Source organism: Oryctolagus cuniculus, chromosome 3, assembly GCF_051225735.1.
Source record: "Oryctolagus cuniculus isolate XC-2025 breed Fujian yellow rabbit chromosome 3, ASM5122573v1, whole genome shotgun sequence".
Lineage (NCBI taxonomy): Eukaryota > Metazoa > Chordata > Mammalia > Lagomorpha > Leporidae > Oryctolagus > Oryctolagus cuniculus.
This window is the reverse complement of record NC_142869.1, coordinates 136,595,001-136,609,246: the sequence shown is the minus strand read 5'-3', so window position 1 is coordinate 136,609,246 and position 14,246 is coordinate 136,595,001. Positions and strand designations below refer to the sequence as shown.

The 14,246-nt window shown below is 39.3% G+C and overlaps 1 protein-coding gene across 3 annotated transcripts in view; it reads right to left on the bottom strand.

Moving 5' to 3' along the window:
* Positions 1-14,246, bottom strand: part of COG5 (component of oligomeric golgi complex 5) — a 358,927-nt gene that overhangs the window by 156,281 nt on the left and 188,400 nt on the right. For all 3 annotated transcript variants that reach the window (XM_008258350.5, XM_070071149.2, XM_089328437.1), the window contains exon 8: positions 5,998-6,163. In XM_008258350.5, the coding sequence (XP_008256572.1) occupies positions 5,998-6,163 (166 nt within the window). The remainder of the gene's footprint in view (positions 1-5,997; positions 6,164-14,246) is intronic.

The following is a 14,246-nucleotide window of genomic DNA, read 5'->3' as shown; positions in this document are numbered from 1 at the left end:
CTTTAGAATTCTCTAATTTAACACTAAAATCCAGCACTCAGGAGAACAGCATCTGATATTGAAGGGCACCCTCCGCATCCCTGGCCTCATCTTTCTTATGGAGGGACTTCAGATAATGTAATGATCTAGGCCTTCTTTCCCAAACTTGTATTCAACAATTCCTCTATGACTTATTTCATTAGTAAGTATGGATTTGAAAAACTGAACACAATTGACTTAGTCCCTTTTTCTCTTGATGAAGTTTTGTATTTATAGAAAGTGGCTTTTAACTTGCATTCTAGGGTATCAACACTGTGGCATTATAGGTAAAGCTGTTGCCTGTGGTACCAGCCTCCCATATTGGCACCAGTTCAAGTCCTGGCTGCTCCACTTCTGATCTAGCTCCCTGCTAATGTGCTCGAGAAAGCAGCAGAAATGGTCCAAGTGCTTGGCCCCTGCACCCATGTGGCTGATCTAGAAGTTGCTGGCTCCTGGCTTTGGATCGGCCCAGTTCTGGACACTGATGTCATCTAGGGAGTTAACCAGCAGATGGAAGATTGATCAATCCTATCTCACTCTCTATAACTCTGCCTTTCAAATAAATAAGTAAATCTAGAGAAGAAAAAAAAAAAAAACTTGCAATCTACTAGTGCTAAGTACAGCAAAGCAGGCTGAATTGGGGAATATATTTAATTTTAAGGTGATATATTAGGAAATCCACTTTGTACTACAAAACCAACATTTAAAAAATTTTTTTATTTATTTGAAAGGCAGAGTTACAGACATACACACAGAAAGAGAGAGAGAGAGAGACAGAGACTGAGAGAGAAATCTTCTATCCACTGGTTCACTTCCCAAATGGTCAGAATGACGGGCTGAGCCAACTTGAAGCCAGCAGCTTCATCCAGGCATCCCATGTGGGTACAGGCTCCCAAGCACTTGGGCAGTCCTTTGCTACTTTCCCACAGGCAGCTGGATCAGAAGCAGAGCAACTGGGACTTGAACCCGTGGCCCATATGGGATGCCAGCGTTGCAGGCAGCAGCTTAACTCCTAGGCCACAATACTGGACCCCTAAAACTAACATTTTAACTACCAAATTGTGTCTCCTACATCTGTGTCTCAAATGTTTTCCAATTCAGTAGGGAAGAAGAACATTACTTAATATACCACCAATAGCTACAAAATTAAAATAGAAAAAAAAAAAAACAGAAGAATTTACACCTGGCCAAATTGCATACACATAAGCCAAAAGACACAACTATACAAAAACCCAGAGAACACAGTACCCAAGAATCATTTCTGAAAAACCAACTGTTTTATGAAAATCAAGTAATTTTAGAAGGAAAATGTTAAAATCACCAATCATTCAAAAATAATATAATTAACAAAAAGGTAATAAGGGTGGATAAGATAGAAAAAGTTTTTTGTTATTTTTTAAATTTACTTAGTTATTTGAAAGCCATAGTTACAGATAGAGAAGAGGAAAGACACAGAAAGAGAGAGATCCTCCATCTGCTGGTTCACTCACCAAATGGCTACAATGGCCAGGGCTGCGCCAGGCTGAATCCAGGAGCCAGAAACTCCGTTCAGAGCTCTCATGTGGGTGTAGGGGCTCAACACTCGGGCCACTCTCTGATGCTTTCTCAAGCATACTAAAAGGGAGCTGGATCTGAAGTGGAGTAGCTGGGACTGGAATCAGCACTCATATGGGATGCCAGTCGCAGACAGCCACTTTTACCTGCTGTGCCACAACAGCAGCACCAAGAACGTAAGTCTTGTGATGTCCTACCCTTAGTGGCAGAATGAGTCTAAAATTGTAATGCAAAAAAAAACAAACAAACAAACAAAAAAAACACCACCTTCTTTTTTTAATGTTTTATGTTTTATTCATTATTTTTGAATTTAGAAGTACTTAGAGGATCTAATATTTCTTATAAACAAGCATTTATCTGAAATTCATTAAACCTTTCAATTACACATTAAGTTCTAATCATTGTTGCACAATAGAATCATTTTTACTTTTAAAAAAGAATAAATCTATATAGCTCAAGTTGGTGCATGTAGAAGGTAAAAGGAAAAAAGAGGTAATTAATATGAAAGCAAAGGTAATGTTTCATATGCAGGAGGAAGGGGTTATGATTGGCAGGTATTTGGAATAGCTGGGCAGTGGTATTCACTCTATAATAATGCATTAAGCTACATGCTTTACTCAACATTTCCATATCGGTTTTATTTATTTCTAGAAATACTGTTACAAAAACATGTATCTTAAAATTCCATTTAAGTCTCTGTATGCATTCAACCATTTACCCTTTTAAAATGAATGTAATGCTTAGAGAAATGTATGGACTAACGTTCATCATATGGTAACAAAGTCTCTGGGGGATGACATCTGGATATTCCACTGTATCTACTTGCTCCATCACCTTTCTTCACTGCTTCATCTTAGGTTTTACTGTTAAATATTTAAGGCACACACGAATAAGCATTCAGAATAACATCACAAATATCAGCCACCAAGCTAAGCCTCCACCTGAGGCACCAGCATCCCACATGGATGCCAGTTCCTGTCCCAGCTGCTCCTCTTCCAATCCAGATCTCTGCTTATGGCCTGGGAAAGCAGTGGAAGATGACTCAAGTGCATGGCGTGGGCACCTGCACCTACTTGGGAGACCCAGAAGAAGCTCCTGGATTTGGATCAGCCCAGCTCAGGCCATCGTAGCTATTTGGGGAGTGAACCAGCAGATCGAAGACCTTTCTCTTCGTCTCTCCCTCTCTAACTACCTCTCAAATAAATAAATACATCTTAAAAAATATACAACATGAAATAAAATGAAGTTTCCTGGTCCCCTCCCCATTGTTCTTGTCCCAAGCTAAGGATCTCTTGAATTTGGTGATCACTCCAATGCATATATTTATATTTTTATTACATACACACATATACAAAACTACAGAGTCTGTCATGTTGTTAGGCTTTATATTATATTGTAAGTGCTGTTCTCCAATTTACTTTTCCATGTATTATTTTTGAGAATTATTATATTGGTAAAGGTGTTAAACACTGTATAGTAATGTGCTTTCCTATCAAACAAAAGGTTTTGGGTTTTTCACTATTATAAACCACAGTGCAGGGGCCAACTCTGTGGCATAGCGGGTAAAGCCGCAGCATGCAGTGCTGGCATCCCATCTGGGTGACGGTTAGAGTCCCAGCTGCTCCATTTGCGATCCAGCTCTCTGCTATGGCCTAGGAAAGCAGTAGAGGATGGCCCAATTCTTTGGGCCCCTGCACCCCTGTGGGAGACCTGGAAGAAGCTCCTGACTCCTGGCTTCAGATTGGCACAGATCCAGCAATGGTGGCCAATTGGGGAGTGAAAGAGCAGATGGAGGACCTCTCTGTTTCTCTCTCTCTCTCTGCCTCTCCTTCTCTATGTAACTCTTTCAAATAAATAAATAAGTCTTTTTTTTTTAAATAAAGTACAATAAAAATTTTTATACAAATACACCAGTTTCTCTAGAGCAAATTCTTACAAGACAGACTATAAGATCATAAGGAATGTATATTTTTCATCTCAGAAAACAAATTGATCAAACTGAGTAAAGTGACTGATCATTTTATTCTCCTATGATCAGCATTAAGAGTTTCTGTTTTCCTCCAACATTTTGGGGACTGAGAAATAGTATCTTGTTTAATTTGCACTTCCCCAGTAATAAGTTCAATCTCTAAACAGAGATTGAACATCCTTTCATGTTATTTGACTTGTTCCTCTTTAAACTGCCTTTTCAAATTCTTTATCCATTTTTTCATCTGAATTATTTTTCTTATTGAATTACAAGCTTTTTTATATACCCAAGGTAACATTTTTTCCCTTAAAATTGCATTACATTATAGATTTTTAAAAATTTTCACATAGTGAAACATACAGGAAAATCTGCAAGTATTACAAAAACAATAATCATTCCTGAATTCTCTACAAGTAAACTACAGATTTGGAAGTCGTGTCATCCTTGAATACGTTAATGCATATTTCAAACAATCAAGGACATTCGCCTACGTTAACATCAATGTGACCAAGAAGATCAGAATTTATCATTGGCACCATTTCGGTAAAATTTTCAAAAATAAAAGCAATAGTGATTAGTCTTTGAAAAACATTATAAAGAAGTGTTGCTTAAGGTTTCTACATTAAATCATCATATCCACACCTCAACAAATGATAAGGCAGCTTTAAAATCCTTTATTCTTTCAACAAAAGCCCCATACATTAGGACTGACACCATGTGAATAATTGCTTTCAATTTTCCCCCTACTCTTGACAACATAAGAGGGAATGAGATTAAACTGCTCCTAGAAATTTAAACATCAGATCAAATTTTCTGAGAAGAACTGCTGGGAAAAGCTGAGAGAAAAATCTCCCTTGGCAATTTCTTTTCAAAGATCTCCTCCTGGAATAGTCTTAATACCAAGCTATCCAGAGTCCAGGGCTAAACTTTCAAAATCTCCTTGTGACCTAAGATTTTCTTTACTTCTTTATATCCACTGCAAGTTATTGATGAGCTACATATGTTTGGTGTTATTTAAGATCACATTTCTATAGTAAATATATAAATAACAATAAATGGCTGCAACTTTTTAGTATTAGCCATGTATCAAGAAATAATATTAACTCTATGTGGCTTATTTCGTTTATTCTTTAGTACAGACTTTAAAAGATCAAAGCACCTTCAACATAAACATGGGAAGGGGAAAACCAGAGTCAGTAAGCACAGATATCACGTGAAGAAACTGTTCTGTAGTCAGAAGAAATAAAGCAGGGGTAGTAGAACTAAAGAAAGAAATGGAGTCAAGATAGGTTTATCTGCCTGTTTCTCAGCAGAAGGAGACAGGGCAGCACAACTGCGTATCAGGGGAAAGATGCCAAAAAAGGAGATGGCAGAGCAAGGGCATCTGCTGCAGCAACAGCCTGGAAGGATGCACCCCGTGTGAAAGCACCGTATCCAGGCTGCACCGGCGAGTCCATCCACACTAACAGGACAGAAGACGGAACACAGGGAAATAGGAAGGAGGTGCCGCGAGCAAGGCCAGCATCTACAATGTGTGGTCTTTTCTCTCTTCTGGGGAGAAGTGGGTTATATACGTGAATGTCATCTTAAGGTGTCCCTTGTTAGGAAAGGATTGCAGACTGCTAATGCAAAGCAACTCCTCTCCTCCTTGGGCCTACTTGAGTAGTTTTCTTTGAGCATTTCTATGCTTGTAATGTCCCTAAAAGGCCATTCTTATTTCTGAGCATCAGAACTGTCTTAAGGAAAAGTCCAGATTGCAAAGGTAGAGACAGCATTCCTTCAAAAAATAATTTCTGTTGGGGCCAGTGCTGTGGCACAGCGGGTTAATGCCCTGGCCTGAAGCGCCGGCATTCCATAGTGGCTGCTCCACTTCTGATCCAGCTCTCTGCTATGGCCTGGGAAGGCAGTGGAAGATGGCCCAAGTCCTTGGGCCCCTGCACCCCGATGTGGGAGACCCAGAAGAAGTTCCTGGCTCCTGGCTTTGGATCAGTGTAGCTCTGGCCGTTGCAGCGAACTGGGGAGTGAACAGCGGATGGAAGACCCCTCTCTCTCTCCTCTCCTCTCCATGTGTAAGTCTTTCAAATAAATAAATAAATAAATCTTTAAAAAAATAGTTTCTGTCTCAACAAGAAGTACATGTGAGGGTAAGAACTTTAGGAAGAAAAATACGTTCTGTTCTTTTCTTTTTTGCATCTGTTTCCTCTCAACTAAATGATTCCACAGTTTATAGATCTTTATCTAGAAGTTCTGAATGTACCAATTGGCCAGCTCAACTCACTGATTGAGTTGACAAAAAAAGTTATAAATAAATTCTGAAGCATAATTTCTTCTCTCATTTTCTGTCTACTCAAAAATGAGTCATTAGATTGCTTTGAGACATGAGTGTTTCACATACTATTCAAAGGACTTCTCAGTTATAAATAAATAAAGAAGCTAAATATAAACCACATCCATACCTCTCACAGCTGACTGTGATGGCTGAGTCAAAACTTTGATGTCTAATGCACTGTTGATGTTTTCTTCCAAAGTAGCACAGTATCCATCCACGACACTGGTAACAGTATGCTTCAAAGTTCCAAGATTATAGAAAACCTGAAGAGCTGTTCCAACCTGAGTTGGATTCTTTAAAAAAACAAACAAAAAAAGGTGAGGTGGGGGTGGAAACAGATATAAACTTGAAAACAAACAAAACCAATATAAACCCACAACTTTAAGTGGTACCTTTAAGTGGTACTAGAGCAGTACTTATCACATTTTTAAATTACCAAAGAACAAAATGGGCTAAACATTGCTTTGGCTCAACTCACTAAAGACAAAGTTAAATACTGTGTATATTATTACCCTCTTTCCTTTTTTCTCTTCCTTTAAAGGACAGTAACAAGTGTAGACATCCACTGCATACTTGAACTTATTTAAACCTTATAAAAGGTTCCTACAAAGACAACCATGCAATCCTACATTTGTTTAGAGAATAAGTGGGTTTGGCAGAGTTGACTGAGAGCTGGGCCGTGTAAATGGAGCTTTACTATTCAATGTATTTCCTTCATCCATGGATTCATTATCACTATAAATATTTATACAGTGCCTACTCGGTATCTCTCATAGTTCTGGGTGCTGGAAACACGATAGTGAAACAAGGTAAATTAAGTTTCTGGCCTCATGGAACTTTATATTTACAGAGACATGTGTAAAACATAGATGAAACAGCATCAGTTGGTGTCAAGTACTAAAAACAAGTGAAGCAGGGAACAGGAATGGAGAATTATGGATACTTTGACACAGCCATAAGTCAGAGAATGCATCTCTGAGATCTGTAAACACAGTCCTGAAAATACTGAGAGTGGACAGTACAGAGCACATGAGGAAACACGCTTCCAGGCAGTGGCATCAGCGAAAGTGCTGAGAGACACCCAGGTCTGGGGATGCTAGAGAAACTGTGGAAAGGCCAGCGCAATACCTGCAGTATGGTGAGGCACAGAGAGGTAGGGGATGAGGCAGATAGCCGAAAACACCAGCAGCAAGGAGATTAAGTTCAGAGTGATATAAAAGAGGCTGTTGGATTCCATCACAAAGTAAATGATTAAATTATAGAGATGGAAGCTACCAGCATTTATTTCTAGGCCTAAAAAGCTAGAATTACTCTTTCATTTATGATTCAGTGTCTGTAATTAGAGAGACATGATTAAAAAGTTAAGGATCTTGGGGTGGGCATTGTGGTGCAGGTGAAGATGCCTCCTATGAGACAAAGGCATCCCATAACAAAGGGAGCCTCAGCCACTCCACTTCCAATTCAGCTTCCTGCTTATGTGTCTGGGAAGGCAGCGGATGGTGGCCTAAGTACTTGGGTTCCAGCCACCCATGCACAAGAATCAGATGGAGTAACTGGCTACTTGCTTCAGCCTGGCCTACCCGTGGCTGGTGCTGGTTCCCTCTTCCTTTCTACCTCCCCCTCTCCCTTTGACGTTCTTTCAAATAAATTTTAAAAATCTAAAACAAAAGCTGGAAATGTCCAGCTTCTCCACATACCACAAAGTTTCAGTGCTATCTAGTTGAACGTACATTTCAAGTGATTTATGTGTATTTTAATTGAAAAATATCTGAGGTCATATTCCACTTGAAGGACCTGGCTAACATAAACCAGTTTCCAAAATTCACTCCAAATTATTAACTTCCAAAAACATTTCATAATAGCTCATTATTAAATAAGCATATATTATAGCAACATTTATAGTTTGCAATACTTATGATGCTGGGAGTAATTTAAAGTTTGCCAATTAACATGACCACTTTTCAAGTCATGCCAATTATTCATATGCACAGTTTAATATAAATACATCATTAGTCAGATGCAGAATCACAAAATAATGATTATTCAAAATAAAAATTTTTAAGTCACATGCATACAGAAGAGCCTTCAAATTACATAAGCATAACTTTCTTATGAATTATAACAAAGTGAACACATCTAGATAACTAACACCTAGACCATCAAACCAAATATTATCAACACCTCTGAATCCTGTTTGGGTCCTCAAGCTGCTCAACTGCAAACATCACTATCCTAACTCCTAACACCACACATTTGTTCTCCCTGGTTTTGAACTTTATATAAATATAGTTATACAATATGTATTATTTGGTGTCTGACTCCTCTCACTTAAAATCTTATCTGTGGAATTCATCCATGTTGTTGCACATAGCAATTGTTGATTCCTTTTTATTCCTGTGTAGTATTCCACGGAAGAAATGTACCTTAGTTTATCTATACATCCTACTGTTAATACATCGCTGAAGTATTTCTATTTTTAGGTATTTTAATTAATAACAAACATTCCAGTACACAGCATGTAGTGACTACGTATGCACATGTAATCCTGCTGGTAAGACTAGAATTGCAGAATTATAAGGTATTTGTATACTGAATGTTTGTAGACATGGCCAACTTGTAACAAACAAAAAGCCATTGTAACAATTTACACTCCCAGGGCTGGTGCTGTGGCTCACTTGGCTAATTCTCCACATGTGGCGCCAGCATCCCATATGGGTGCCGGGTCCTAGTCCTGGTTGCTCTTCTTCCAGTCCAGCTCTCTGCTGTGGCCCGGGAAGGCAGTGGAGGGTGGCCCAAGTGCTTGGGTGCCTGTACCCACGTGGGAGACCAGGAAGAAGCACTTGGCTCCTGGCTTCAGATCAGCGTAGCTCCGGCCATAGTGGCCATTTGGGGGGTGAACCAACAGAAGGAAGACCTTTCTCTCTGTCTCTCCCTCTCACTGTCTGTAACTCTACCTGTCAAATAAATTAAAAAAAATCTTTAAAAAAAATTTATACTCCCACCAGTAATTTATGAGAACTGTGGGTGTTTCACATACTTGCTCCAAATGAAAATGCCTAGTCCTTTTAATGCTGGGTATTCTTTTGAATGAACACTGTGGTTTGAACTTGCATTTCCCTGAAGACCTCTTTTTGCATGCTGCATATCTTCTTTTGTGAAGCAGATACTTCCATTTGCCCATTTTTTAACTGGCTGCTTTCTGTCACTTATATAATTATACAAGTTGTTTATATATTCTGGATACAGTCATTTTGATGATTGATTTATTACAAATAAGTTGTTCCACTCCAAATGCAGCCTTTTAAGGAAGTGAAATTGCTAATCTGAAGGTAATCTATTTTATCAATCTTACTCTTTATGGTTAGCAATCTTGGTATTTTGTTTAAAATGTTTCTAGTCCATATTCATTAAGATGCTTTTCAATATAACTTCCACACTTGGATACACACTCTGCTCAGAATTTCTGTATAATGTGAGATAGGAGGCAAAATCTGTGTTTTTTTTTTTTTCTGTAAAATATGAATACACAATTGACCCAGCAAAATTTATTTGAAAAAACAAACAAATGAAAACCTTCTTCTACCCCCACTCCCACTCTCAAAAGTCATCCATGCAATAAAGTATACTTCTGTGTGTTTATTTCTGGACCCTAAATTCTCTACCATTGGTCTATCATTACATTAATTGATAATCACATTAATTTACATAATACATTAATTATTATTTTATAATATAAATTATATATCTTATAATATATAATATATATTATAGTATATAATTATATGATATAAATTATAAATGATTAATAATAATTAGTTATTTAATACAATAATTACATTAAATTACATTACAATAATTACATTAAACTATAATGACTATGTAAGTCATTATAGTTTTAAAATATGCATAGATAGCCAGTGTTCCAGCTTGGTTCTTGTTCAGTTTTGTACAGGTCATTAAATGTTTTTGATAATTCCATATAAATATCAAAATTATCTTGACAATTTTCATTTAAGGGAAAAAAGGTGCAAAGATTTTGTTTGAGATTGCACCAAACTTAGAAATAAAATTAGAAAAAAAAAAAAGTAGGAGAGGGAGAGAGAGAAGGATACATCATCCACTGCCCCAAACACAGAAACAGGCCAGGCCAATGCCAACAGCCAGGAGCTCTATCCAGGTCACTGATGTGGGAGGCACAGACAGAGCTACTTGAGCCTACCAGGGTGTGCATTACCAAGAAGGCAGAAAAGGGCTGGACTCAAATTCAGGCATCCTGATATGCGATGTGGGCATCTTCACCACTACATCAAATGTTCACCTTGGGATCTTATTAAATTTATCTTAAAGATGATTTAGTTTTCTGTGAAGAACTTACATATTCTTATCTTTCATTTAAATTATTTGTACGCATTGACTCTTTCTGACATTGTAAATGCAACTTTGAAAGCATTTTGGGGACCAGAGCTGTGGTGCAGTGGGTTAAAGTTCTGGCTTGAACCACTAGTATCCCATATGGGTATCGATTCTAGTCCTGGCTGCTTCTCTTCCAATCCAGCTCTCTGCTATAGCCTGGGAAAGCAGTAGAAGATGGCCCAAGTCCTTGGGCCCCTGTGCCCACGTGGGAGACCCAGAAGAAGCCCCTGGTTCCTGACTTCTGATTGGCTCAGCTCCAGCCGTTGAGGCCATTTGGAGGGTGAACCAGCAGATGGAAGACCTCTCTGTAATTCTTTCAAATAAATAAAAATAAACCCCTCACCAAAAAAAAAAAAAAAAAAAAAAAAAAAAAACCAACATTCTATTGTCTGCTGCTGACTTATTAAAAACAAAATTTTTACATACCAAACTTTCAAATTTAAGTTATTAATTCTAATAGTTTTTCTATGGTTTATTCTGATTTTTCCACATATAAACCATGTTATTGCTGAATAAATCTTTTTCCAGTTCTATATTTTATTGCTTTTTCTTATTACTTTTTTTTTTTTTTTTTGACAGGCAGAGTTAATGAGAGAGAGATAGAGAGAAGAGAGAAAGGTCTTCCTTCCATTGGTTCACCTCCCAAATGGCCACTATGCCCGGCGCTGTGCCGATCCAAAGCCAGGAGTCAGGTGCTTCCTCCTGGTCTCCCATATGGGTGCAGGGCCCAAGCACTTGGGCCACCCTCCACTGCCTTCCCAGGCCACAGCAGTGAGTTGGATAGGAAGAGGAGCAACCGGGACAGAATCTGACACCCCAACAGGGCAAGAACCCGGGGTGCTGGCGCCACAGGCGGAGGATTAGCCTAGTGAGCCGCGGTGCTGGCCTCTTATTACTCTTGAGAAGATCTTCAATATGATGCTGACTTCAAGTGGTAAATATATGTGTCATTCCTGACTGCACGTAGAAAGTCTTAAATATTTCCTGCTAATTTTTGTGGAGATACTCTATCAAATTAAGTAAGTCCTACTCTTGGTCTTCTAACAGTATTTTTAATCAAACTGATACTGAATTTTATTAAGTTTTTTGGGGGTACCTAATGAGATGGTCATTTTTACCCCTTTATTGAAGAAATTACATTGCACTTCTGGACTAAAACCATCTTCATCATGAAGTTATCATTTTTACACCTCCCAGGCTTACATTTGTTAACATTTTCTTTAGTATTTTTGCACTGAATTTGAAGAGACACAACTAGCAATTTTCCTTCTTTATAAGATGTCCTTGTTTTGATTTCAAGGTTATGCTGGCAGTATATAATACGCAGTAAGTAAATTTCCACCATCTCAATGCTTGGATAGAATTTATATAACACTGGTCTATATATTCCTTAGACGTTTGGAAGAAGTCACCCCAGTGAAGCTACCTCGTCCTAGAATTTGCTCTGGGGAAAGTTCTTAATGAAAACAATTCAGCTTTGTTAATAGATATAAAACCGTTCAATCTTATATATATTTCTAGTTTCCCTAGTGTTATTTTTAGTTAGTTCATTTCTAGAAATTTGTTAATCTCATCTACATTTTTCAATATAGTGCTACAAAGTTATGCCTATCTTTGCTATCTTTCCCATTTTTGTTGCATCTGTTGTTAGATCACCTCTTCATTCTTGACAATGGTGCTTTGTTCTCACCAGTCCGTTGGGGTATTTATTAGTCTTACCAAGTTACTAATTTTTGGTTTTCATGATTCTATTATTAGCGCTGGCTAGTCTCATTTCACAAGCTCTGGAGTCAGATGTCAATTAGAATCCAAGCTCTAGCACTAAGCAGCCAAACCCCAAGGCAAATTACTGACCCACTTTAAGGCAGTGTCCCATCTGCACAGCGGGAAAAATAATAGCACTAATCTAATGGGTAAATGAAATAATCCTTATAACTCATCTGGCACTAGAGGTAAGGAAGAGAAGCAAAACAAACATTAGCTACCTTTCCCCTGCTCTGCAAGCATCATCAGATGGTACAAAAATACGGGCTTTTACAATCAGGATGAAAATCCAGCTCTGCCATAGAAATGCTGTGTAGTACTGGGCAACTTTATCACTCTCCAAAGTTTATAGTATTTACATAATTAATACTTTCCTTTCATCAGATTCTAAGATCTTGGAGTGAGCATTCTACGCTTGTTTTGTTCACTGCAGCATACCTTGCATCTACCACAAGTGCAAGACAGGCATTCAAGAATTAACAGATGAATAGTGAATGAGCAAGAAATGTATACGATTTGATTTTCTGTGATTTGGTTGGCTAATACATTTTTTATGAGACTGTTGAAAACACTACTGAGATAACACATTTACAATTCTTAGTACTCAGGATAGGAGTTAAAAGAAAACACTGTTCTCAGATCTTTTATTAATATTCTAAAACTTATAAGAATGCCAAGAACAGCCTCTGCTCAATTTCCTAAGGAATTTTTCTGATCACTTCAGCTTTACTCATCACTGAAAAAGGTTCTGTAATAGATACTATTCATGCAACCCTGAGGAAGTCAGCTCCACTTTGTGTGTGTCTCAATTTCATAAAACTTTAAAACGGAGTCATAGCAAGATGGCATATCCATCAATCATCTTCCCCAGAGACATCCATGTGAACCACTATTCGCACACCATCTGCCTTTACAAGGGCTGGGGAAGCCAGGTGAGAGACCATAGTGCCTAGTTTGAGTACAATACCAAGAAAAGACTCATTGAAGAAACAGGAAGGAAAGAAGTGCTTGGACCAACCTTGCCCTAACTCCAGGCAGTAGTGTGGAAAGAGGACATCTCCTGCTTAGGGGAGGCAGGGAGAATTAAGTTTAGGCCTTAGCAGCAGACCCAGCGCCAGTGAGCCCCACTGCCCCTGTACCCAGGCCAGTACCCACAGACTAAATCTCTGGAACTTCTTGTACCCTACAGCCAGGTGGCCAAAGGACTGCTCCACTACCCCTCCAACCTTGAGCTGCGTGGCTCTGAGGAAGATCCCACCCATGGAAGGTGGGAGACCAAGCACAAGAGCAGACATTGCAGAACAAGGATATGTACAACAGCCTCATGAAGAGGAGAACCAAGTATGCAACTGTCTGTCTTTCTCTCAAGACCTACTCAGGGTCAGCGCCACGGCTCACTAGGCTAATCCTCCGCTTTGCAGCGCCGGCACACCGGGTTCTAGTCCCGATCGGGGTGCCGGATTCTGTCCCGGTTGCCCCTCTTCCAGGCCAACCCTCTGCTGTGGCCAGGGAGTGCAGTGGAGGATGGCCCAGGTGCTTGGGCCCTGCACCCCATGGGAGACCAGGAGAAGCACCTGGCTCCTGCCATCGGATCAGCGCGGTGCGCCGGCTGCAGCACGGCGGCCATTGGAGGGTGAACCAACGGCAAAGGAAGACCTTTCTCTCTCTCACTGTCCACTCTGCCTGTCAAAATAAATAAATAAATAAATAAATAAATAAATAAATAAATAAATAGATAGAAAGACAGACAGACAGACAGACAGACATACTCAGGGTAAGCAAGAGGTTCCTAGAAGTCCCCCACTCACACCACAGACTCCTGAAACATTTACAGCTGGGGAAGCCAAACCTTTACAGCTGGGGAAGCCTGTAGACCTTCCAGGCCTCAAGCCCAGTTTGAGGGGCTGCCAGTTTAACATAGCACTGCAAGGCCTCACTGAGAAAGAGCCTTGCCTATTCTGTGCCCTCCCTCCACGCCCAGGCTTTTGCTGTAGAGCTATACTAAGACCCTCCCCATCAAGGGTCCTGTGAGGTGGCCAGGTAACTAGTCCCCATAGCTCCACTGACCAAGTCCTATGAATCAGCTGAAACACTCTAACCACCCTTCCACAGCCCAAGAACCTGGGAACACAGTAACTGTAGCATCAGACCAAGTAAGAAATGAAAATCCACAGCTTGCCTGTTAATTCAAAAGAGTAA